The following is a 25,765-nucleotide window of genomic DNA, read 5'->3' as shown; positions in this document are numbered from 1 at the left end:
GCCCATGGCATCTCAGATTTAGCTGCTAGATCTATTCTGAATCGATCCCATTTAGGACTCTGGTAGTGCCAAACAACAGAAAAGAAATTCTTTCAATTAAGGTTGTTCTCTGTGTGAAGACGAGACTTCACCTCCACTGTGGGGTGGTCACTCATACCAATGCTGTCATGGATAGATTCATCGGCAGCAGCTAGACTGGTGAAAATGAGGCCAAGTAGGTTCCTCCCTCACATTGGATCTGCTGCAGGTTTGCTCTTGTAGCTGTATCCTTCAGGATTCTTGCAAACTTGGTCAATATTGGTGCTACCAAGCCACTCTTTGTGCTGGGCTTGAAATCTCTGACCCAGTATAAATTCTGTGTCCTTGCTACTTTCAGTGCTTCTTCCAAGCAATATTCAACATGGAGGAGTGCTGATTCATCAGCTGAGGAAGAGCAAGATGTTTCCTTGTTCATGTTAGATCTGATGCCATGAAACTTCAATGTTGAGCATTCCCAGGGCTACTGCTTCCCTATTGTGTACCATTATGCCACCCATCTCTAGTGGGTCGTCCTACCAGTGCAACAGGACATGCAGAGGGATGGTGGCTGATTTGTATGATTTTGTCAATATGACTAAGGGTGGAATCCTCCCGGATTTGCACAAAGTGCGGTAGCGGATGTGAACAAAGTCGTTTTACCCGCTGGCCACTATGGTAGGTTTTCACGCACTATTGTCCCCTTCCCAGCGCGCCCTGCCTCATTAATAATGCATTTATGAGAAACATGCCGGATCGCTGGTGGGAGGGCTCGGATTTGCATGCCACACTGTGACCTCCCTCGCTCCGGGCGCCATATTTTAAACGCACTAGAGCGCAGCCTACTTCATGTCTCCAGACCAGGACTGCTCCAATCAACAGGTGGCCCCGAAAGCAAAGAAGATGACAGACACCAAATATAGTGACACCTCTCTGGGGCGCCTGCTAGATGCAGTGGAAGCCACTGCGATGTCCTCTAACCCTGCTCTGGCTGCAGGAGGCCCACCAGAGCCACCAATCCGGCCTGGAAGGCACGGGCAGCAGTGGTCAGTACCATTGAAGCACAGAGAAGGACAGCCTCCATGCAGGAAGAGGATGAATGATCTCATCCGTTCCGCCAGGATAAGTCGACCAGTGATCACTCTCAACTGACACACTCTGAAACCCATCTCACATCCACAGGGATGTCACAACTCAAGGGACAACACCGCTAACTCTCACACACACTCTCACATCTCCATCAGGCTCATATCCTCTAGAGCTCATGTCCTTATCCCGCCCATGGCTGTTAACCACACAAACATTTCACGCAGTGCCACGTGTCCTGCTCACACTCTCTGCACCTGTTTTCATGCAGGAGAAGCTGGCTTACAACAGCAGGGAGAGATCTCAGACCAGAGGTGGAGTGGCCCACATAGGTCCCTCACTCACTTTGAGGAACACACCAGCATGCCAACTGGTGAGGACGTGGACCGTGCCTGTAGTGATGGCGAGGTTGGTGGCAAACACCCATGTGAGGATCTTGCACCACATCATCCCTCTCTCAATGTAACTGTGAATGCACGCTGTCCTGCTTTTGACTCTGCTGCCATGCACTAATTATCTCTAATTTGGTTCACAAGTATCACTGCCAAGTGACAAACGCCCTCAGCCAGCCAGTCCCTCAGCTCCAGGTCCTCATCTCCAGCCAAGAGGATACCTCCATTGAAGAGCTGGAAATTAGCAGCCTGGAAGACCCTTCACAGCGCTTACCCACACCCTCCACCAGCACAGAGAGACACACCTCAGTGGGACCTGGATCTAGAGCAGGCTCAGGTTCACAATCTGGTGATCACCGCATGGACAGTTGCCAGAAGCAGGAGGAGGCAGGTTCGACTAAGCTCGCAGCACTTGGAGGACTGCTGGGGAAGAGGCATCTGTGAGGTTCGAGTCAGATGACCGGCCTCTTGATTCAGCCTTCCAACTCATCATGGAGAGTCAGCAGAGGGTGGGGGGATGTCACACACAGCTATGAAACCTTCAACACAGTGGCACGTGAGTCAGAGGAGTGCATCCGCCTGCTTTCTGATGAAGTGGTGCCCACACGTGCGTGTATGGAGGTCTCATGGGAAGGATGGTTGATGCCATGGAGACCCTGGTCCAGCAGAACGCAGAGACGTGTGCAGACCTGCACTCCATCACGGTAACCATGGATGAGTTCCTGCAGTGGCAACACAAGAGGGAAACGGGGCACCTCACCGTCTGTCCAGGTGCTCATTCCCCTCAAGGAGTCAGGCCAGGGCCCTCAGGCACCCAAAGGGAAGAGGAACAGCAGCTGGACACCCCTGGGTCATCCACTCAGGAATATCAGAGGTCGTCGTCTCCCTCTGAGTCCCCTTTGCCTGTGACCCCCCCCTCAACCTCACCCTCTGTCACCGCAGAGGGAGCAGCTGGCCCGCAGGAGGACAGTCAAAGCAAGCCAGGGCCCTCCGCCTCATCTCTCCAGAGGATGCACATTGAAGTCATCAGAGGTAACAGGGCCAATCATGGCACAGGCTGTCTCCACCCCTCCTGTGATGTCAGGGCAGCACCTAGAAGAAGTGGTAAGCCTAGAAAAGTTTAGAAATTCTGATCATGTCGTTGCATGGGTGACATATATTGTCACTTTGTGATCTGAAAATATATTCACTTTCACTGAATAATGTGTAATGTTGCCTTTCAGCTTGATTGACCGGCTTCTCAAGTCCTCCCACTGCAGGCCTCTCCACTAGCAGTTCAGCTACATGCAGCCAGACCACGAGTGATTCTGATGGAAGAAGTATGTAGGTGGCAGGGTCCTTTGGAGTCTCGTGCAAGCACTCTCCCATGCATGCGGAGCCTTCATCCATCACACTCATCTCAATGTCCTGAGAATTTTCCATGCTGCCTTCTGGGGTTCTCTCTCAGTTGTCAATCTAAGCTGACCTGTATCTCCGCCCACCCACTGAACACACTCCCATGCAGCACCTGTGCTTGTTCAACACGAAACTCCGCTCACTTTCAATTTCAACAACCATGGTCATGGTCAAGTTTATTGTTCGCTCCCCTATCCTTTCCCCTCTCCCATCATTCATGTACTTTCCCCCATCACTGTTGACCCCCCCCCCCACTGCCAGCACCACCTTCCACCTCTCCACCATCACCTACCAACCTGAACTCCAGTCTTTCCAGGATGTCCAGGTGAACGAGCACATTCCCTACCTTCCTGAGTATCCCATCCCTATCCACGTTGACCTTCCTGACCTCTTTCCCACCCCCAGGGTCCGTGTCTGCCTCTGAGTCCCCACCAACCACCCTCACTGTCCCTTCTACCGCTACTGATGCACCCTCACCCTTCCACCCTACAGGCTCCCTCTGACTTCTCTCATTCTCACCATTCCCTCCTACCATGCCCGCCCTCAGTTCTCTCCCCAGGAGGCAGTCATTGACTCCAGAGATCCCTCCTTTGCACATTCACCTGAACATTCCCCCCCACTCTCCTTTACTCCCCCCTCCACCCTTACTCCATCCCCCCCCCCCCCCCCCCCCCCCGACACCTTCCCCCCTCTGCACTTCCCTCAGACACCTTCTCCCCTCCAAAGTCCCTTCCTTACAGCTACCTCCCCACTTGCTGCATTCTCCCCTATTACAACCTCCTCCCCCCGTACTCCCTCCTCCCCCTTTCCAACTTCACATCCCGATCCTTTGACCCCCGCCTCCCAACCTCACAACCCAACGCCTTCGTTCACCCCCCCAAAACTCACCAACCCCCTGCTCCCCCATGCCAACCACCAGTGGGATTCACGTGCTGCCATGGTGAACACCATCGGATGATCCTACTGTACTTTTATGCTGGCATGAAACCGATTTCTGCCCCTTGAGCCAAATGGACCCCCCACCCCCGCCATGAAGCCCGCCGCCAATGGGACTGGACAATTCCACCCTTCAGGCTGTTGCTTAGTGGCTCTGTGGGACAACTCTCCTAATTTTGCCTCTGTTACATCTGAATCCAAGGCTGAGGTTAATGTTGAGTGGTCCTTCTGCTTTTATTGCTGTAAGGTTTTGTAACAATTGATGCAATTGAATGGCTTGCTAGTCAGTTTCAGAAGGCAGTTTAGGGTCAGTCACATTGCTGCAGGTGCAGAGTCATCTCCAGATTATTAATTGAGTGACCAGGCCTTTTGGATTACTAGATGAGTAACCTAACCAGCATAATATCACACCCTTCTATTATTTTCGAGATTGTCAAACTGAACAGAGATTCAAAAACTGTTACATTGATTTCTGTAATAAAGTAGTTTTAAAACTTTTGGCATATTATTGTAAATAATAAATCTACTACATTTTACCTAGAATACAACCACGTGAGTCAGAATTGATCAAGGAAATAAACTACTTTTAACTTTACTGTTGGCTTTCAGTTCTGTGGCTAGTTCTCAAAGCAGCCTAAGTTCTGTTTGTTTTCAACATTTATGCCCTGCGTTGTCAGATGGTTTGCCTGAAAAAATATCCTGTGGTTGCTGGATTTATTTGATCTATTCACGCATTCTGCTCATGTGTCCAGGTCACAGTGACAAAGTCCTGTAAAACCTCAAGTCAAAATTTTCTTAAACAACTTAATATTGTGCATCAGAAAACAGTATTGTTAATGGTCACCGTCTGAATAATTTACTGGTTTGACATCAGCAGCACAGTGGGAAACAATCCAAAAGGTAGTCATTGTTGGCACTGCTACCTCTGGCCGCCAGAACACTGGTTAACTAACAAAAGTGCTGGCAAGGCTCATGTGGACATGAACAATCTCAACAGAAATTACAGTGGACAATGCATTTTAAGGTCCACAATGATGAGATGGAAGTTATTTTGCTCTGCCAACTGAATTTTAATCACAAAGTGCCTATAATTCATTACAACCTGATTATTTCAAATCAGAACTTACTCTTGCTATCTGTCCAGTGGTCAATGTATGTCCTGTTGAAGCAACTTTGCATTATTTATTTACAGATTGTACGAAATGAGGAATTTTAGAAGCAATAATGCCAAATAGGGCATTTTCTTTAATAGCTTATTTACAGTTGTGATTATATGCAGGTATTTGGTACAGAGCTCTTCACACTGTTGTTCTATAACTTGTCACTGATCTCAGCACACCAGGCCAGGAAGGGGAGAATCATTCCATTCTCATTGTTGTCTATTTGATCCTTTGGCAGTCCTTTTGTGTCCAAGTCAGGAGATCATGACTTCAAGTCCCACTGCAAGATTTCAGCACATATCAAATGCTGGCACTCCTGTGCAGTATGTTGGGAATGTTGTTGTATGATTTCACAGGCACCCACTGTCCTCTGGTTCCTCACTCTATTGACTGTGTAAAAATATAGGCAGTGAGTACTGGTGGACTTTTCAACTATGGTGAGCCTGACCTCACTCTACATACACACAAACACAATTTCTGACTGGGGTTACAAAATGGTAACCAGCAAAAGAACAACTTGCATTTGTAATGCTTAATCACAACTTTCAGAAACTTCTGAAAGTACTTTGTATCCAGTGAATTAATCTGCTGGGACCAGAGCAGAGGCAGGTCGGGGACCAGGAGCAGCATAAATAGAGCCCGGGGATCTGAGTGCAGCCTTTCCTACCTGGGAGCAGAGAAGTGCGATGGCCTGCTCAATCATGGTTCTTGTGAGCCGATGGCTTTGGCTGTAGCATCTCTGTGGCTCTGTCTTGAGGTCACATAAAGGGGTGAGTAGCCATCTCTTCAAGGGATCACCCTTGTCCACTAGAATTCATTCATTAGCTTGCGGAAGTGGGGGCGGTGGTTAAACGAAAAGCTGCAGCAGCTTGGACTCTTGGAGACTGAAGGCATTATGGCAGCCGCCAAGAAAGCGAGTACATACATGCGTAAAGCCCTTTCCTGTTGATGAATCTCATTGCCTGTTCATTTGGTACCTTGATGGCCACATGGGTGCAATCAGTGATGCCCTGCACTTGGGGAAATTCAGCAATGGAAGAGAATGCCATAGCCCTCTGAGGCTGCAAAATTGAATGCATTGTCCAGCTCTTGCAAACAGGGCATCAGTGACATCCGAGATGCAGTGGTGTGCTGCCACTTAGGAGATCCCATCGAGTTCCACAGCTGATCCTTGGAAGAAGCCAGAGGCAAAGAAGTTCAAGACCACAGTGACTCTTAAGGCAACTAGCAGGGTATGGTGAGCAGGATTTCGAGGTCTAAGGTCTTCTTCAGCGAGGGCACAAATCTCATATCATCTGCCTAGATAGACACAGTTTCTTGCATCATTGATTCTCTGACATGTCCTGGAAGCTGCTTCTTTGGCAGTACACGCAATGCTGAGGGTATGACTTTCTTTGCCGCCTTGTCCTTCGTTCCTCCCCTCTGCGCTCCTTGTGCCTGTAGCTCTGCAACTGCTGCTGAGGATCCTCATCATTACTTGCCCCAATCCCAAACCTTTATCCCCTGTCCAGCTGTGACCTTGCTTGCGCTCAGCATCTCTCATGCTGATTACCGGAATCCACCCCCTTATGGTCTCTCAATTCCTGGAGGGTCACAACCTCCTCCATTGCCTGAGTGCATACAAACCACACGCTCTGATAACTCTGTTCACCTGAAAACACCTGTGTGTCGATGGTCACACACCCCTCTCTGCTGTGCTCACTTTAATGGGCCTACCTAACTAAATGGCATGGCCATGACTGGTACCTTGCTGTATTACTGCCTCTTTGCAGCTGGACTTTCTCCGATCCTCTGTGTAACCAGTGTGGCCTCACCTAAATTCCAAACTGGCCCTTGCTCAGCTTGTAAACAAGATCAGTTGGCCAGTTATCCAAATTGAGAGGAACCAACACCCGCCCACACCCCACACACACCCCATCTCCTCCCACCCTGAGAAAAATCACCAGAAGCCAGAATGGTGACATCAAACTGAAAGGTCAGCTGACAGTGCTAATTTTTGTGCCTTCTGGCCTGGCTCCACACTTAGCCCCCATTGGGGCCTAAAAATCCTGCCCAATGTTTAAGGTCGGTGACCCTCTACAACTCTGAAAGAGCCACTGACCTGAAATGTTAACTCTGTTTCTCTCTCCATAGATGCTGCCTGACATGCTGAATATTTCCAGCATTTTTTGCTTTTATTTCAGAGTTCCAGCATTCACAGTACTTACTCTTGTATTAGGGATTCTTAACTCCCTACCAAACAGTTTTCTGGAAAAGAATCCCTGTCATTAGCATTTGAGAGGTACCAATTCAAGAACTGTAAAGAGAGTCAGATCTGTTTCCAATATTACATTAACCCTGTCCTCTCTTTTCCTAGAGGATGCACATTGAGCATAAATGAGTTTGTATCTCTGCTAAAATAACAGAAAATAAATTTAATTCAAATGTGTTAAGTAATCAGAAGCTACAACTCAAAAGTGCCTAATTTTAAAGGAACAGTTTTGCTAAAAGGACACCTGGAATTGAAAGTTCCATCAGCACTCCAATCAGCTGCATCAGGATCCTTCACAACGCTGTTCAATGGGCACTTCAAATTCTTAATTGTGAAGAAGCAACTGGCTGTGTTGGTGTAGGTGCTCAGTTTTCAAAACCTGATCCTCTGACTCATTAGTTTTGGTCTCTGAGTGGAAAGCACAAAGCACTATGACGATAAGAAATCAAAGTCATGTCCTAGTAACTACTGACAGAATCCTAACTGCCAATTTTGTAAGGCTTTAGTGAAAGAAAATGGTCGGAGCATCTCTATTATCTTATCAGTGTGGCTTTAGAGCAAGTCTTTCGTCATGTGATTTTTACTCTGAGTCCAGATATGAAGTAATTCCCTGGATGCTCAGCTCAAGGTAGAATAGATCTTTTCAGCTGTGTGTCGTCCTGGCCTCATTAACAGATTAGCTTCTCTGGTATTGGTGAACGAGATAAACAACTTCATTAGAAGATGCAAAAAAAACCCACTGTGATAATTAGACCTTTATTATCACAACACCTGGGCAGTGTTTTTGTCCCGAATCTGTTTTCGTATTTTTCAGTGAATTGTGTATTTCATCAAAATTATATGTTGTTGTAGCTGATCACACCACCTCTTGCAGAATTTTGATTTCCCACTTGAGAAACGAGTGACTGTTTTCATTGTAGACAGAGGCAATGACTAACAAGTTGTGAGTTATCACGTCTTCAGCATTAAGACAATCGGATCAATAACTTTGTTGAGAAAGATTGACTGTGATGTTGCACATTCATCTCAATAAGAGTTACAAACATTCAGCTCATTGATTTGGTAATTATTTCTGGTTTATGTAGGAAAAATTAATGGTGAAGGTGACTAGAAAAATACATTTAAAAAAATGGAAATCCTCAAGGAAACTTGGCCAGATGTTGAAATCTCTGAAAGTGTTGTGTTCAAATTGAGAAATAGCAGTCATTTAGAAGATTAATAGAAAGAAAAATCTTATTTGACTTGAAATGTTAATTCTGGTTCTCTCTTGTCAAGAAGATATAATGTCTAATGTTATTGGAAATTATTTTTAAATAGAGTTTTAGTGGTGTCTGTGTCTATATGTGTCTTAGTTGGATTAAAGCCAGTTGGTCTAGAGGCTTTGATGTATAGAAGTAGGTTTTAAATGTTAAACAAGAACAGAATTACCTGGAAAAACTCAGCAGGTCTGGCAGCATCGGCGGAGAAGAAAAGAGTCGACGTTTCGAGTCCTCATGACCCTTCAACAGAACTGAGTATAGTTAGGAGAGGGGTGAAATATAAGCTGGTTTAAGGTGGGGGGAAGGGGGAGAGAAGTTGAGGGTGGGGTGGTTGTAGGGACAAGCAAGCAGTGATAGGAGCAGATAGTCAAAAGATGTCACAGACAAAAGGATCAAAAAGGTGTTGAAGGTGGTGATATTAAATGTTAATTGGGTAAACATGGGGGCAATTTGCATTTTTCTTTAAACAAACTAATGTAGCTTGGATCAAAGAGAGGGAGTGAAATATTACACCTAATCAGGTAAAGTTCAGAAACAGTGTGTTTGTTTATTTTTCTTAAGGATTACTAATATGAAAGGGTCTTATTATTAGAAGAGGTAATGTTCAAAAGACATAGTGATACAATGAAAATTTACATTCAAAGAGGAAAATATGTATAAGGGAAGAGAAGGCTGTTGGTAAAATGGAGAGGGATTCTAAGATCTAGAGCCTCCAGCCTGTAGGCCCCAAGCTGCTGTCTGCAAGGACCCAGAGTTGGAAGAAACTCCATTTTGAATGCTACTGTCCAGAGTGTGCTTTGCCAGCGGTCTGTATAAATCTGTGTGTTTTACTGTTGCCTTAATAGAGGTGTAGCTAGGAGTCAGATTAATTTGGGTATTTTTGTAGTTCTTATAGTAGTAATGTTGTAGATATATGTACGTGGTTACAATCTTTCTTGTATTAATAAATATTTAAATTAGTTTTATAAAAATCTCTTGAGACTTGGTGCTCTTATTACTACTGAATTCAAAGCCTGCATCTTGAAACATACAAGTTTTTAAAAAAAATTCATTCACAGGATGTGGGCTTCACTGGCTGGGTCAGCATTTATTGCCGATCGCTAGTTGCCCTTGAGAAGGTGGTAGTGAGCTGCCTTCTTGAACTGCTGCAGTCCATGTGGTGTAGGTACACCCACAGTGCTGTTAGGAAGGGAGTTCCAGGATTTTGACCCAGCAACAGTGAAGGAACGGCGATATATTTTCAAGTCAGGATGGTGAGTGACTCGGAGGGGAACTTCTAGGTGGTGGTGTTCCCATCTATCTGCTGCCCTTGTCCTTCCAGGTGGTAGCTGTCATGGGTTTGGAAGGTGCTGCCTAAGGAGCCTTGGTGAATTCCTGCAGTGCACTTTGTAGATGGTACACACTACTGCTACTGTGTGTCAATGGTGGAAGGAGTGAATGTTTGTGGATGCGCCAGTCAAGCGGACTGCTTTGTCCTGGATGGTGTCCAGCTTCTTGAGTGTTGTGAGAGCTGCACTCATCCAGGCAAGTGGGGAGTATTCCATCACTCTCCTGACTTGTGCCTTGTAGATGGTGGACAGGCTTTGGGGAGTCAGGAGGTGAGTTACTCGTCACAGGATTCCTAGCCTCTGACCTCTTACAGTATGTATATGGCTAGACCAGTTCAGTTTCTGGTCAATGGTAATCTCCAGGTTGTTGATAGTGGGGGATTCAATGATGGTAATGCAATTGAACATCAAGGGGCGATGGTTGGATTCTTTCTTGTTGGAGACGGTCATTGCCTGACACTTGTGTGGTGCGAATGTTACTTGCCACTTGTCAGCCCGAGCCTGGATATTGTCCAGGTCTTGTTGCTTTTGGACATGGAATGCTTCAGTATCTGAGGAGTTGCAAATGGTGCTGAACATTGTGCAATCATCAGCGAACATTCCCACTTCTGACCTTATGATGGAAGGAAGGTCATTGATGAAGCAGCTGAAGATGGTTGGTCCAAGGACACAACCCTGAGGAACTCCTGCAGTGATGTCCTGGAGTTGAGATGACTGACCTCCAACAACCACAACCATCTTCCTTTGTGCTAGGTATGACTCCAACCAGTGAAGACTTTTCCCCCTGATTCCCATTAACTCCAGTTTTCCCAGGGTTCCTTGATGCCACACTTGGTCAAATGCTGCCTTGATGTCAAGGGCAGTCAAATTGCAAAATTGGTTATGACAGTTGTTTCAAGTTTTCCTCTGGGATTTGAATAGCTCAACATTTACCATCGGCTGTGTCATCATACTCTCCTCAGATGCTGCCATACCTACTGAGTATTTCCTGCATTTGCTGTTTCTATTTCAGATCTCCAGCATCCGCTTTTATTTGGAGATCAAATTTGACTGTTGTTACCCAGTATTCTCCAAATCTTTGTTTCTGGCAACTACTATGGTCAAATTAATTCATCTATCCTGAACAACCTACATTCTCCCTGTTGCAGCAAATAATTTCATCATCCACCCTTGATGAACTGAAATTTCCTTCAGTTAAACATTGAGAAGACTGAAGCTGTTGTATTCAGGTACAAATTCTGTTTATTAGCCACTGATTTCATCCCCTTCCCTGACCATTAACTCAGGCTGACCCAGAATGTAGCTTGCAGTATAGTACAGAAATTATAATTTGAACTCTTCTTTTAAAAACATTTTGTTCTATTTTCCACCTCACCCCAATTTCCTCCCTTTTTACTATACAGCCTTGCTATAGTCTGTGACTTGTGCTGGGTGATACTTATCGAGGTGCTGGTAACATTGCTATGGCTCATCCCATTAAACATTCATCACAACTGATGAAGCCATCAAATCTGATAAGGGTTTTGCACAGAAGATCATGATCTCCCACTGCTAGAGAAATCTTGCTCTCATGGATTTATACACTGGCACTTTTCTTGCTGGAATCTAGGAGGGAAAAGAAAAGATTGTTATGGCCTACTCCTGCTCCTAATACATATGTTCGTAAGAGATTGGGGCTCACCTAGTCCATCAACAAGAAGAAACCTTGCAAATTTCACAAGCAGAATATCTAGCTACGAAGAGAGAAAGAAAAATACATAAAATGGAAATGCAGGAAAAAAGAAACAAGTAAATGACAGAAAAAGATGAGCAAGGATTGGATTTTTAGTTGTCTCCTGCAGTCTTTGTCTGTGTCTCAGTGGCCCATGTGAAGAGTGCAGCTTTCCACTTTGGGTCACCTTTAGGTTTTGGTGCATGTAGATGGAACCTGTTACTGAAAATTGTCCCAGCAGCTGTTGCTTGACTATTTGACAATGTAAGGCATAGCAGCCGAGTGTTACCTCTTGCTACCCAAAAGTTATGCTAACATTTACACTTTCTAACAGCTACCTATGGATAGTGAACAGGACTGGAACCATGACTAAGGTTTTATTTCCACAGTGAGAACATTGAGACCAATTGTGACACCCTTGTTAGTGCAATTCAGTAGACTATAACTGCCTTGATCGTTCGTTTTCACCTTAGCCTTAGTGAGGCTGTTGGCATTGTCTTGCTTCTTCTTCTGGCTTTCTTCAAGCCTCCCTCAGTCCATGCCTCAATGTTATCCACCCATCTTGATTTTTTTTCGTCCTCTTCTATTTTTACTCTCAATTTTACTTTAAATGTTACCAAGCCAAGGCTATCGGGTCCTCTTTTCCAATGTCTGTAGTTGGCTGTCTTTCTCTCTTTAACTGTACTTAGCCACTCCTTTGCTTCCTGAACTTCTATTCTTGATCTAACCCACCACTCAATTGTCTTCCTGTCCATCCAGCTGATTCTGAGCATCCTCCCCCCATACTCACATTTCAAAAGCTGTTATTCTCCTCTCATCCTCTTTCTTCAAAGTCCAACTCTCGCATCCATAGAGTGCAACATCCCACACAAGTGACTGTACTGGACACTTTTTATCAGCTTCATGCTGATGCTTTTGGCCTTCCAGACGCTCACTGGTCACGCCCCTTGCCATAGCTGATCTAACCTGGATCTCGTTCTTGGATGTAACTTTTCTGTTATTGAACCAAGGCACTTGAATTTGCCCACTTCCTCTATATCAATGCTTCCAATCTTGACTTCACCATTGCCATTTAGAGCCATAACGTTGGCCTTTGCCTCATTTATGTTCAGTCCAAAAGTCTCTTGTCTTTTGAGAATTTCAGCAGTTTCCGTTTTTAGTTCAGATTTCCAACTTCTGCAGTATTTTGCCTTTTCATTACCCTATGGGTATAATGTAGAATGTGCTTCCACAAGGAGTAGTTAAGTCAAATAGCATAATTGCATTTAAGGGGAAGCAGGGAAAGGATTAGAAAGATATTTGGAAACGGTTAGATGAAGAGGGATAGGAATGTGGGGCATAAATACTGGTATGGACTAGTTGTGCAGAATGGTTTGTTCCCATGCTACATATTCTATGCCGTGACATTTTAACATTTTTAAATTCTAGGTTCATCTGACTTACATGTACCCTAATGATTACACAAGGCTAACACATATGGAGTCCGAAAACAAATGCTTTTATTATGAGAATGCATATTACTTGGACAGGTAAGGACATACAATAGCTCAATAACTTAAATGTGATGAAAATATAGGTGGCAATTGATGTGATGAAAATTCATTCGGAGATTTGGGTATTGCACTTTGTAAGTGTACTGCATGGATGAGTGCTCATTTGGATTTCTTTATTTTCCATTCCACCTCTCCCCAGAATCTGCCTTCAGACTTTAGGATTAAGTTTGAGGGTCCTTTGGGTTTCTATCTCCTGGGGTTTGGGAGAAATTTCACAGCCTATCCTGGCCATTTCTTGGAGGTTTCCCCAATTGGATTTCTCCCTTTGGAGTTTGAGTGGGTTGAGTGGAGTCCGTAATAAACCAAATTGAAAATGACCTGAGGAGGGAGCAAGACTCTGAGGCTGGCACTTTATGTTCTAGGTGCTATTGAGCACAATGATGAAACCTAAGCAAATAATGTAGAGAAAAAATATATAGCATTCAAAAGGGAATTAGACTGGTATCTGAAAAGGAAGAATATGCAGGGTTACAGGGAGAAGGCAGGGGAATGGCACTAGGTGAAATGATCATTTGGAGAGCTGATCTATACATGATGGGCCAAATGGCGGCCTCCTGCACCATAACAATCCTGTGATTCTGTGAAAAATGAAACAGTTGGAACTATTAGTGAAATGACAGTAAAATTGTGTCAAAATGGTAATCCAATGTTCCAAATGTGATGAGAAAAAAGAATATGTGAAAATGTAATTGATTTCATTTCACTATCTTATGTTCTAATGTTAAATTCTTGGTGTGTCTACCCGACAGATTTGGATTCTATAGATACATGAAAATGGATACACCACAAAAACCAAACAATGCAAAGTTTGCAAATCCTTTCAGGGTAGCAGCAGGTGAAGGTAACCCTATATTGTTTGGTCTGTGACTCAGTGTGCTGTAAGTAACATTGACAGCGTTATTGAAGTTTTACTCAACAGTCCTAATGATTTCCATTACTTTTTTCTGGTACTTGTGAACCTACAACCAGAAAAATTAAAAGACCCACAAAAGTAATTTCCAGAAGGTGTAATTTCCAGCAGGTGACATTTCCATCAAAAACACATAATCAATAGACTCTAAAATATAAAACACTACAGATGTCCCCCTGAGATCGCTTCACCGATTCCTGAAGTCCTCTGACCCCAGTTTAAAATCCACTGCGGTTAGTAATTCCTATTGTAGTTAAATACAACTTGCATTTATATAACACCTTTCATGACCATCAGGCATCTCAAAGCACTTTGCAGCCAATGAAATACTTTTTGAGATGTAGTCATTGTTGTAATGTTGGAAACCTGGTAACCACAGCAAGCTCCTACAAATAGCAATGTGGTAATGACCAGGCAATTTGTCCTAATGATGTTAATTGAGGGGTAAATATTGACTGATACTGTGGATAACTCCCTGGATCTTCTTCGAAACCGTGCCATGGGATCTTTTATGTCCACCTAAGAGGGGTGTCAGTTTAATGTTGTGTCCGAAGTCAGCACTTTCAACTGTGCAGCACTCCACAGTACTGCATTGGAATGTAAGCCTTGATATTTATGCTCAAGTCCTGGAGTGGACTTGAATCCACAACTTCAGAAGCAACTTACTTACTGACTTAAAAACAAAAATCTGCGGATGCTGGAAATCCAAAACAAAAACAGAATTACCTGGAAAAACTCAGCAGGTCGGGCAGTATCGGCGGAGAAGAAAAAAGTTGACGTTTTGAGTCCTCATGACCCTTCAACAGAACAGTTCTGTTCTGTTCACAACAGTTCTGTTGAAGGGCCATGAGGACTTGAAATGTCAACTTTTTTCTTCTCCGCCGACGCTGCCAGATCTGCTGAGTTTTTCCAGGTAATTCTGTTTTTGTTTTTACTTACTGACTTACTCACTGAGCTACAGCTGACATCCTTCTAGTATGACAACAACAACTTGTATTTATATGGGGACTTTAACAAGGACAGTGTACCAAGGCACTTCACAGTCGTGCAATCAGAAAAATAGCTAAGAAAGGAGATATTAGGATGGGCGACTAAAAGCTTGATCAAAGAGATATAGGATTTAAGGAGGATTTTTAATGAGGACAGAGAAATTCCAGAGCTTAAATGCTAGTTAGCCAAATGCACGTCTGTCAAAGAAGGGGTCTGAATCGAGGGAGGCTACAGGATTTGAGCATTTGAACTGTTGGTGACTGAGAGTCAGTGTAGGCCAGTGAGCACCTGGGTGATGAGTGAGCAGGACTTGGCGTGGGTTAGGATACAGCAGCAGGGTCCTGGATGAGCTGAAATTTGTGGAGAGTGGAAGATGAATGTGCTCTGAGAGCACTGGAATTGCCAAAAGTGGAGGCAATAAAAACACTGGTGTTTCAATAGAGGGGGAGCTGAGGCAAGAGTGGGTTTGGGTGCTATTACAAAAGGAGAAGTAGTCTTTTGTTGTGATGGAGAGGATATGTGGCCAGAAACTCAGATTGAGCTGAAAGAGTGTAGCTCGAGCTAAAGGACAATGGCTTTGAATCTTGCAGTGTTTAATTGGAGGAAATTGCAGTTGGAGCTGGATAAAGTCAGTGTATATGTGGAACTTGATGTCATATATTTAGGTGATATCACTAAGGGGGCAGCATGTGGATGACATATAAGAGGGGGCCAAGGATGCATACCTTGGGGCCTCTAGAAATAATGGTTCGTGGGCAGTAAGAGAAGGCATTGAAGGAAATTCTTTGGCTACAACTGGATATGTAAGAGTGCAATCAGGTGAGGGCAGTCCTACTTGGCTGGATGATGGAGGAGACGGCATGGCAAAGTTTGCGAGGACATAGGGGTCAACTTTGTTTTATGTGGTGATGGCACATTTGAAAGGGAGGTGGAATGGTACCTGAAGTGGGGTTAACATTTTATCAGCTAGCATGGGGGACAAGAAAGATAGTTGGGGGGTTGGTACTTTAGTGGGATTAGTGTCAAGCGAGCAGGGCATGGGTTTCATGGACAAGATAAGTTTGGAGAAGACATAAGGGAAGATGGGAGAGAAAATGAGAAAGATGTGGATTCAGGGCTGGGGCATGTGAGAATCTTAAGGAAAGCCTGGCCTGGTGGGCAAAAGGAAGGGAGGAATGGAGCACTGACTGTCCACTCTTAGTAACAGAGCTCCTCACATTTGTTGTTGGAGGTAAAGGTGGGGGAGGCAACAGAGGGGAGATGGTTAGTCACGGAGAAGCCAGAATTTTAACTTTGCATTCCAGAATGATTCTAGAGTAGAGCAATTTTTGGCAGAGGACAACAGGGCCTGTTATTGCTTGATGTGGTTCAGTCAGATCTGGCGATGAATGGCTAAACCAGCTGTGCACCATATATCTGCACCCTTTGGACTTAAAGGAGCAACGTTTGGGGCTATTCCAGTGGGGACAGCCAGGGTGGGAGAGTAATAGGGTTTTATGGGGAGAACAGGGCAATAAAGGTGGAGATGAGGGTGTGATTGAGCAGTGTTGTGAATAGGCTAGATTGTTGGAAGTTTGAAAGTGTTGCACTAAGTGACTTGGGAACATTATTTTTTTTGCCGGGAGGCAAAGGAAGTGGGGTTGCAAGAAGAAAGGAGGACGTGAATGGTGAGGAATTCAACAGTGATCAGAAATGGTCTTGTCTATGATTGAGATGATGAGAAAGAAGAGATTAGGAGATGGCAAGCTCAGGAGTGGTGTGATTATATATCAATGTAAAGATTTATCAATTCTCTGCTTTCGTATTGTAGCATCTGTATATAAATCCCAGGATCCCGTGTATTTTCAGCCTGCCCTGCCACCTTCAATGACTTGTGTATGTGTACCCCCAGGTGTCTCTGTTCCTGCACCCCTTTAAAATTGCACCCTTTATTTTATATTGCCACTCTTTTTCTACCAAAATGTATCACTTTTCTGCACTAAATTTCATCTGGCACATGTCCACCCATTTCACCAGCCTGTGTCCCCTTGAAGTGTATTGCCAACGACCTCACTGTTCACTACACTTCCAGGTTTTGTGTCATCTGCAGATTTTTAAATGGTGCCCTGTGTATCTAAGTGCAAATCCTTAATATATATCAAGAAAAGCCTTGCACTAGTGCTGACCCCTAGGGAATCCCACTCTATACCTTCCTTCAGTCCAAAAAACAGCCATTCATCACTAGTCTCTATCTTATGTCTTTTAGCTAACTTTGTATCCATGCTGCCACTGTCCCTTTTATTCTGTGGGTGGCAACTTTGCTGACAAGCCTATTCTGTGGCACTCTATCATGTCTTTTGGAAGTCCACGTACACCACATTAACCACATTGCCTTCATCAACCCTCTTTGACAAATCAGTCTTTTTTGATGAGGTAACACTAATGCTCCGACATTCTTACAGTTTCCACTAATAATTTACCATGGTCTCCTGTATTTTAATTGTATGTTAAGGATGTAATTGATAATAATGAGATTCATTTTAATAAGGCAAAGGTCAATTATTCACTAAGGAAAAAGCAAAAAACTGCGGATGCTGGAAATCCAAAACAAAAACAAAAATACCTGGAAAAACTCAGCAGGTCTGGCAGCATCTGCGGAGAGGAGCACAGTTAACTTGAAACGTTAACTGTGCTCCTATCCGCAGATGCTGCCAGACCTGCTGAGTTTTTCCAGGTATTTTTGTTTTTGTAAAGGTCAATTATTATTCCTTTGCTATTTTATTTATAGTTAACAAAAATCTGAAATCTGTCACTGTGCCCCACTTTAGAGAATAGTCTTGCTTAACAGCTTCAGAAAATAAAAACCATTGTCCTTGTCACAGTTAAAAATTGACTAAATAAGTCAATTTATAGTTGCCTTTAAAAGTAAATGAAAATCTTCATTGCAGTATGCAAAGAGTTACAGCGAAATATGATGTTGTTCCTGATTTTTGCAGGAAAACCCAATAAGCAAATGAATGATAAAGAGGAAGAGCTGGGGGGCAATGCTGAATTGGAAGAGGAAGAATATGATTATGAAGATGAGGATCAATTCCCACAACCAGTGGCTCCAGAGGATGCACTCCGGGAGCAACACCAAAAGAATCCCGAGGAAGTCGGAAGTAAAAAAAAACGCACATCAAGTATTCAGGAGGGCAAGCACTTTGCAAACTCGAATGGCAGACAGCAAGCAGTCACGGCGAAAGATTATGGGGATGACTATGATGACTATGCTTTTAAAAGGAGAAGAAAGTTATTCTATGTTGCAGAATACAAATCTAGTGATAATGTATTTGATCTTATTAAGAATGCAGACTCTAGGCTAACGGAAAGAGTTCCAGTACATATAGGAACGAAGGGCAGAAGCAGCGAAACTGCTTCTGTTGCAGGAAGTATGTGGAGCACCCACTCTCTAAGTCAGAAAACTGACAAGGTCTCCCACAGTTTTTCAGAAAAGAACTATGCAGCATCAGATCATGACTTAGAAAGACAATCATCAAAATCCTTTGTGAGGCAGAAGGCTAGAGCCAACAGTATTGCTACCCAGGATATTTTTCAGAGAGAAAATCTAGATATTGACAGAAGTACTAGTAGAGTTCAATTTCCTGAGAGACACATTCATAGATTAGGAGAGAATCAAGGAGAAATGGTTGTTCAAAAACCAAAGAGGACAATTTATGCCCAGCAACCAATTACCTTGTCAGGACAAAAGGTGAACAGGAATAATGGTACCTTTCAGAACGAAAAGGAGAGTAAAAAGGGAACTAATTTGTTAACAAGTCATAGAGAATTAGAGTCACCATCCAAGTTGCAGGAGGATGTCCTTCATGCTCAAAAACAAATCAAAGGCTCAAACAAATCTAGTCATGATCAAAGTAACAAAATGTACAATGGTGCTGAGAATCCAGGACCAACAATCCCCATGTTTCTTCTGTCCATGAAAGAGGAGCAGCCAATCGAAGTAGAAGAGCAGTTGGACAAAATTCGATCACCTACAAATGAGCAGGGGCCAGAAAAAGAATATGAATATACTGAACGTAAAAATTTCGCAGTATTTGGAAGATCAAAAGATAAGATGAAAGAAAAGCTGCGAGAGTATGGGGGCAAGGCGGAGAAGTGGAGACGTATCTCTTCAATGGATACAGCAATTAACAGTAAGAAGACAATAGAAGAGGAGGATGAAGAAGAAATTGCAGAGGCTGAGACCTCTTACCAACATGCATACGACAAAGCAATTAGTTGGGAACAGACTTTCACAGTTAACAATATGGACTTCAATGCCTTACGGTCAGACTGGATTGATCTTCGGTGCAATGTGTCTGGAAACCTGCTGATGAAAGAACAAGAAGCTCTAGATGTAGCAGAAATGTATATGAGAAAGCTGAATGAGAAGCATAAAGGGTAAGTGATGACCTGCATTCTTTTTTTCACATCTGAATGTACTGATGACTGGTTATTATGTGAAAAACATTACAACTGTTTAAGAGAAAATCGCTCAGGATATGTTCCAGAAGCCCTTCTGTAAATTTCTTTGCATGCTGTCCACTTTCAGCTTAAGACACCACAAGCACAGCAATGCAATTTTTTCAGAAAATGAATAGAACCGAGACAGTCTATGACTGTGTACAACTCTATTTGTATTCAGTATAACAGTTGCAAAATGGTTTCTTCATTAATTGTCATCTAAAAAGGCTATCTAGTACTCAAGGTGGGAGTTAGGTGGATGTGGGGAAGGGCAGTCTCATAGGAATCTATCAGCATACTTACTTTTTTAATGTAGGGTGATCCCCTTGGAAAACTGATGGGTTGAGACCAGAAAGCCTAGGCTATTGAGAAGAATTGTCTATTTTTTTCTGTGCTTATATCAGTATTTTCCATCAATTTTTCCCCACGTCCTACATAAACTTTTGAGGTACAATGGCAACTCCTTAAAAACACTAAACAGAAGATGTGGCTTAGTGGGTAGCACTCTTGCCTCTGAGTCATAAGGTTCTGGGTTCAAATCCTGCTTCAGGGTATGCACTCAAAAATCAAGGCTGACACTCCAGTGCTGAGGAAGTACTGCACTTTTGGAGGTGCCATTTTTTTGAATGAGGCATTAAACCAAGGCCCCATCTGCCTGCTCAGGTGGATGTAAAAGATCCCATGGCACTATTTTGAAGAAGAGCAGGGGAGTCAGGTGTCCTGGTCAATATTTAAACCTGAATCAACATTACAAAAATAGGTTATTTTGTCATTATCAGATTGCTGTTTGTGGGAGTTTGCTGTGCATAAATTGGTTGCCATGTTTCCTATATTACAACAGTGACTACACTTCAGAAGCACTTCATTGGTATAAAGCACTTTGACAGGTTCGGTGGTCATGAAAAGCGCCATATAAATGCAAATTTTTCTTTTTTTTGATAAAAGTGATCAAAGTATAATTTTAATATTGTATTTTTAATAACATTATTTTTAACCACTAATGCTTCAGAGTTCTCTAATAGTATAACTCAGCGAGGCGAGAAAGTTGCTAGTGTGGCAATTGGAAACATTGGGCTGTTTGGCCTAGACTAAAGTTAAGGTTAAGGTTTTAAACGTGGAAACTGATCCACCTAAAATGCTGACATCTTGTGTGTTAACCTTGCTGGAATTTTGCAAGGCAATGAGCTGGAGGAAAGCTTAAATCTCTTTAACATGTCGTTCTTGCTTTTATATGCCCGGTAAGATGTAAGGGAAGCTTAAGCTAAAACATTAGGTTATGTAATAACGTTGAAGGTGGAAGATGCATAACACAAGTAATTGCAAGTTAAATGAAGCATTCTTACAGTGTTCATTCTAAGAATTATTTATTTATTTGGTGACAGAATATATACACTTCATCAATTAGTCAGCATTGAAAAACGCCTTGATCGCATACATGGAAGTCGATACCTCCTGGAGCTTGCACTGTTGGTGAATAAAAAAACAATTGTGCGATTATCGGAGTACATTTATGGCCTCAACAGAAATGGTTATTATATGGATGGTGATGATGAACGGAAGATGAGAAACGTTTTCAGGCACAGAGGTCGGCAACTTAGGGAAAATCAAGAAAAGATTATGCTATGTACACCAACTGGATTCAAGTGGCAGCGCAATGCTGTGGTACACTTTATAGTTCCAGGTAAAGGTGTATGTTAACATCTACATGTGAGGGAGGAGGATATCATTTTTAAGAGGGCTCTGATAGCAGGTTTCAGAAATCAAAATGAGGACTATGGCTCTTAGCAGCTCATTAGACTTTGAAGCAACTAATATTTAAATAATTTAGTTAAATGTTATCAAGCAGCCACTGTTGGTTTTAAATGGAGGAATATTATGTAGGAATACACCTACTAACTACTTAATATTAAAAATGGATTGATTTGAAAAGTAACATGGCTACTGCATTGCATTCTTTCACAGTTGTACGTTTTTGAAGATGCTGAGCAGATAGCCCAGTCCAGATTATTCATATCAACTGCAAGGGAGGAATGTGCCTCTCGTTTTTAAGTAATGCCAATAAGCGGTTCAAGAAGGCAGCTCATCACCACCTTCTCAAGGGCAATTAGAGATGGGCAATAAATGCTAGCCTAGCCAGCAATGCCCACATCCCAAGAATGAATTTAAAAAATCAATACTAGTTATTATCCAACCAGCCGTTAACCAACCTGACTGAACCTCCCATCATGCCACATGTGCACAACTGGCTTAAACTATTTACCAGCAACCTGTTGGATTAATATTGTGCGACCAGTACAAATTTGACTTGTTACCCAATCACTACCACTAATTATTTGCTTAACCAAATGTGACTGTTTCTCAAATGGTTTGGTTACTCTATAACCACATTGCACTTGCTGTTCTATCCCTTCCCTTCCCCTCCACAAATTACTATTGCTAAACTAGTGACCATAGTGCAATTGGTAGTGTGTTCCATTTCTGTAGCAAAAGAAGCAGTATTGTACAAAATGAGGATTAGCCACCCATCAAAAGGAGCAATATAAACTTGATCTTTTTGGCTTAGATTTGATTAAATGAAGTTAACTTTTCAGAACTATTTTTGATCTCTCAATGGTCTATTGTAATTAACAAGAGCTCATGAATGGGCATTTTCTTGATTTAGTTCAGGCTTGCCCAACCTTTACACGTGGGGAACCACATTTCAAAATTTTTCTCACTCAAAGAGCTGATGAGCAGATTTCGGAAGGATAAACTTTGGCACAACAATAAACATGAATTTCAAAATAAAACTGAGGTTTGAAAAGAAACTACTTGCTGAGCAAAAAAACAATGAGTAACAAGAGGGTGAATGTGTGTCTTGCTCACTGCCAGTCTCAGGGTATTCACTTACACACCCTCACCCACTGTGAGAGTGGATGAGAATGCATGATGGTGTGTGTGGGTGAGGGTGAAACCCTGATACTGAGTGAGCCAGACTTACGGACTTACTCTGCCATCTGTGCACACACTACCCTCACAATCTCACTCCCTCACCTCTTGTACTCTCTCTCACTCTCACACCCTCTCCATGTAGTTTCACAGCACACACACTGTCACAACGCACCCGCCTCCCGCAAAACTCTCTCACAACGCACCCACCCCCCACAACACCCTCTCACAACGCACCCGCCCCCCGCAACACACTCTCACAACGCACCCGCCCCCCGCAACACACTCTCACAACGCACCCGCCCCCCGCAACACACTCTCACAACGCACCCGCCCCCCTACAACACTCTCTCACAACGCACCCACCCCCACAAAACACTCTCACAACGCACCTGCCCCCCACAACACACTCTCACAACGCACCCGCCCCCCGCAACACTCTCTCACAACGCACCCGCCCCCGCAACACTCTATCTCACAGTCTCCAGTCATTCACTTTCAGACTCCATTGGGCACTCCTCCAACTGCCTCGTGTTCCACTCCCACCCGCCTGGGCCACACTTGAACTTGCCTGATCCCCACTCCAGCTGCTTCACCCCCCGGGCCCTGCTCGCGCCCGCGTGAGCCCCACTCCCACCCTGCCTCCCCCACCCGCTCTGGACGCCTGAGCCCCTCTCTGGGCTGGCTAGGCCCTGCTCCCCGGCAATCCCGCTCCCCGGGGGAGCCACGCTCCCCGGCAGCCCCGCTCCCTGGGGTGGGGGGCCCGCTCCCCGGCAGCCCCACTCCCTGGGGGGCCACGCTCTGGCTGTCTCGTGCCCCGCCCCAGCGGACAACTGGGCCCCAGTCTCCAGTACCTCTGCTCCCTTGTCCACACTGCCCAGCACCTCTGTTCACTGGGGTCCTAAACCTGCTGGTTTTCACTGCTCCTCCAATCACATTTTATTTCTCTCCCATGTTTGCTGCTGCTATTGTGCTCACTAGTGAGCCTATCAGCAGAAACGCAGGAGAGAAACGGCCTCTGATTGGAGGAGCAGCTCCGCGCAGAATGTTCCATTCAAACTTACCTGTTTGACTGGCATTAAAAACTAGCTGCGGGGCCACAAAGAGAGGCATCGCGGACTGAACAAGCTTGCCTTAATTGAAGGTTAGCCTGTGACATGGGAAGGTAATGGATTAAAAGCCAGGCTACAGGACAAATTGATGATTTTTCAAATATTCCAGCTGAAGTGTCTAGTTTATTTTGACAACACCATTTCAGTGTTGGTTTCAGTGCATCTTTTTAGATCTGAATATATGTTTGATGTCGAAAGGGTTCAAGTGCTTAATGGTCGTAAAGATCAGTAAAAGAGGCCAAAAATGGTTTGTGAGTGGGAAGGGATATTGGAGGTAGATAAGTGAATTTGCTTGCTGTTATTGAACTTGTGATTTTCCCCACTAAGCGTAGTGTTTGCAATAATTTCTGCATTCATTCCACAGTGAAAAATCAAGCTCGGTGGGTGCAGCAATTTATCTTTGATATGGAAGAGTTGTATAGAGCTACAGGAGATGAGTACTTCAATATCATCATCACTGATTACAGTAGTACAGACATGGATGTTGAAAAAGCTCTGAAACATAGCATGCTGACCAGGTAGCTGCAACTTTCTCCTACTGGAGTTTATCCTCAAAAACCTGATAACAAAAAACAAAGCTTTTGCAATGAAGTTAGAACATGGATATAAAAACTAGCCTGGGCAGGCTGCATGCTCATTGTATTACTATGGCCATGTGGAATTAATAAACATTTTTATTTGGCTAATATGAAAACAGAGAACTACTTTACAGTCTCCTCTGCAAAGGAGGAACTCTGATTAGATTTAACAGTAATGACACCATTGTACACTAATGCTATGAAACCCATTATAACACCTCTACAGATCATCCTTCAAGTCTAGGACTTGTAATACATTTCCATTCTGAGTATTTGCTTCCCTTTGACTATAGCATTGACCATATGTGACAGTTATACATAATTAGGCTTCTCACATGTTATAATATCCAAGCATTTGCACTAGAGGGGAATCCAGTGGAGCAGCAGACTACAAAATTGTATATGCACCTTTAGGACCCAGGTTCGATGCAGCCAATGCTTGTGCAATGGAGCTTTTCTCCACTGGCTCTAAGGTCCTACACAAACTGAATCTGGATGGTGTCGAGCTGCTTCTTGGTGCAAATATGTGATTTTGACTCAAGTCTATGTTCAACTGCTAATCTCACTCCCAAAAGTATAGCTGGTGTCACAAGTGGGATAAGAACCCTTTCATGCATCAGAGGGAATTCCTTAGAGGTTGGAATTAAGATACATTGGCCTGTAACTTCCAAGCTCCAAGGCAGTATATCTGGGGGATACCCCAAAGATGTGCTGGGGAACCCCCCTCCCACCCCCTGCAAGAAATTTCCAGGTAAAAATTGCATGACTATTGCCCAGAAGTTCAAACTTCCTTTGGGCAATTGCCCTGCACTGGGAACCATCCGACAATGCAATTTAAATCGCAAACTTCAGATGGTTCCAACTGTCATACAGCAATAGTTACCTAGAAAAAGTTAGAAGAATTAAAACCACTTCTAGCTTCTGGGTAATTATAGCACTCAACCACCATGGGACTCCCCCACCCCTCTCTGCCACCCCCCAAAACTCCATGGAACTCCCTCAACCTCCTCGCTGCCCCCTCGACTAACCAACCCCCCCTTGACCTGACCACCGCCCCCCTCCCTCACACCCAAGGCCCGGCTCGACCTGACCTGACACACAGCTCCCTCCACCCCCCACTAGGCCTGACCGGACCCACCCTCCCCCACCTGAGGCCCAACAACAAAATCCTCCTTCCCTAAATGGTTCACTAAAGACAACGACATTTTTCCTGGAACAAGTGTGTAGTTAAGCAAGAGCTGAAATGTGCACACTGCTTAACCCAAAGTTCATGCTTTGTGAACAGGTATCAATATGTGAAACTTGAGGGGAATTTTGAGCGCTCAGCCGGTCTGCAGGCTGGAATAGATGTAATTAAGGTAAGGAAGAGTAACTTCGTTAATACTTTCAACATTGTGATAAATTTTATTACTGAAGTCTACTCGATAGCAGATAAATATGTGCCTGATCTGAACAGGGCCCTAAAGCACTTGCTGTTTTATGAATTCCCTGAACTGAGCAAAATGCTCAGGTAATCTGTGTAAAATGTTCATCAGTTTTCTCACGAATGCTGTGTACAAAACACATTAGGCAGTATTTGTCCATTGTCAAATTTCACCAACAGCAAGATGTTTCAGAGATCCAGCGACTTTGTTTAAACATTATTATTTTTACTTACAATTGCTGTCTGACATGCTATC

General features: G+C 43.8%; 1 protein-coding gene across 3 annotated transcripts in view; it reads left to right on the top strand.

The window, feature by feature from the left end:
- Positions 1-25,765, top strand: part of b4galnt3b (beta-1,4-N-acetyl-galactosaminyl transferase 3b) — a 241,886-nt gene that overhangs the window by 181,698 nt on the left and 34,423 nt on the right. For 2 of the 3 annotated variants that reach the window (XR_013580218.1, XM_078568191.1), the window contains exons 12-17: positions 12,962-13,062; positions 13,836-13,927; positions 17,962-19,405; positions 20,851-21,149; positions 23,873-24,026; positions 25,372-25,444. Coding sequence is in view for 2 of the 3 variants with exons in the window: in XM_078568191.1 (XP_078424317.1) it covers positions 12,962-13,062; positions 13,836-13,927; positions 17,962-19,405; positions 20,851-21,149; positions 23,873-24,026; positions 25,372-25,444 (2,163 nt within the window). In the remaining variant the exon portion in view is untranslated. The remainder of the gene's footprint in view (positions 1-12,961; positions 13,063-13,835; positions 13,928-17,961; positions 19,406-20,850; positions 21,150-23,872; positions 24,027-25,371; positions 25,445-25,765) is intronic. The other variant, XM_078568192.1, reaches the window with a different exon arrangement.

Source organism: Cetorhinus maximus, chromosome 22, assembly GCF_964194155.1.
Source record: "Cetorhinus maximus chromosome 22, sCetMax3.hap1.1, whole genome shotgun sequence".
Taxonomy (NCBI): domain Eukaryota; kingdom Metazoa; phylum Chordata; class Chondrichthyes; order Lamniformes; family Cetorhinidae; genus Cetorhinus; species Cetorhinus maximus.
This window is presented reverse-complemented; position numbering and strand designations above follow the sequence as displayed.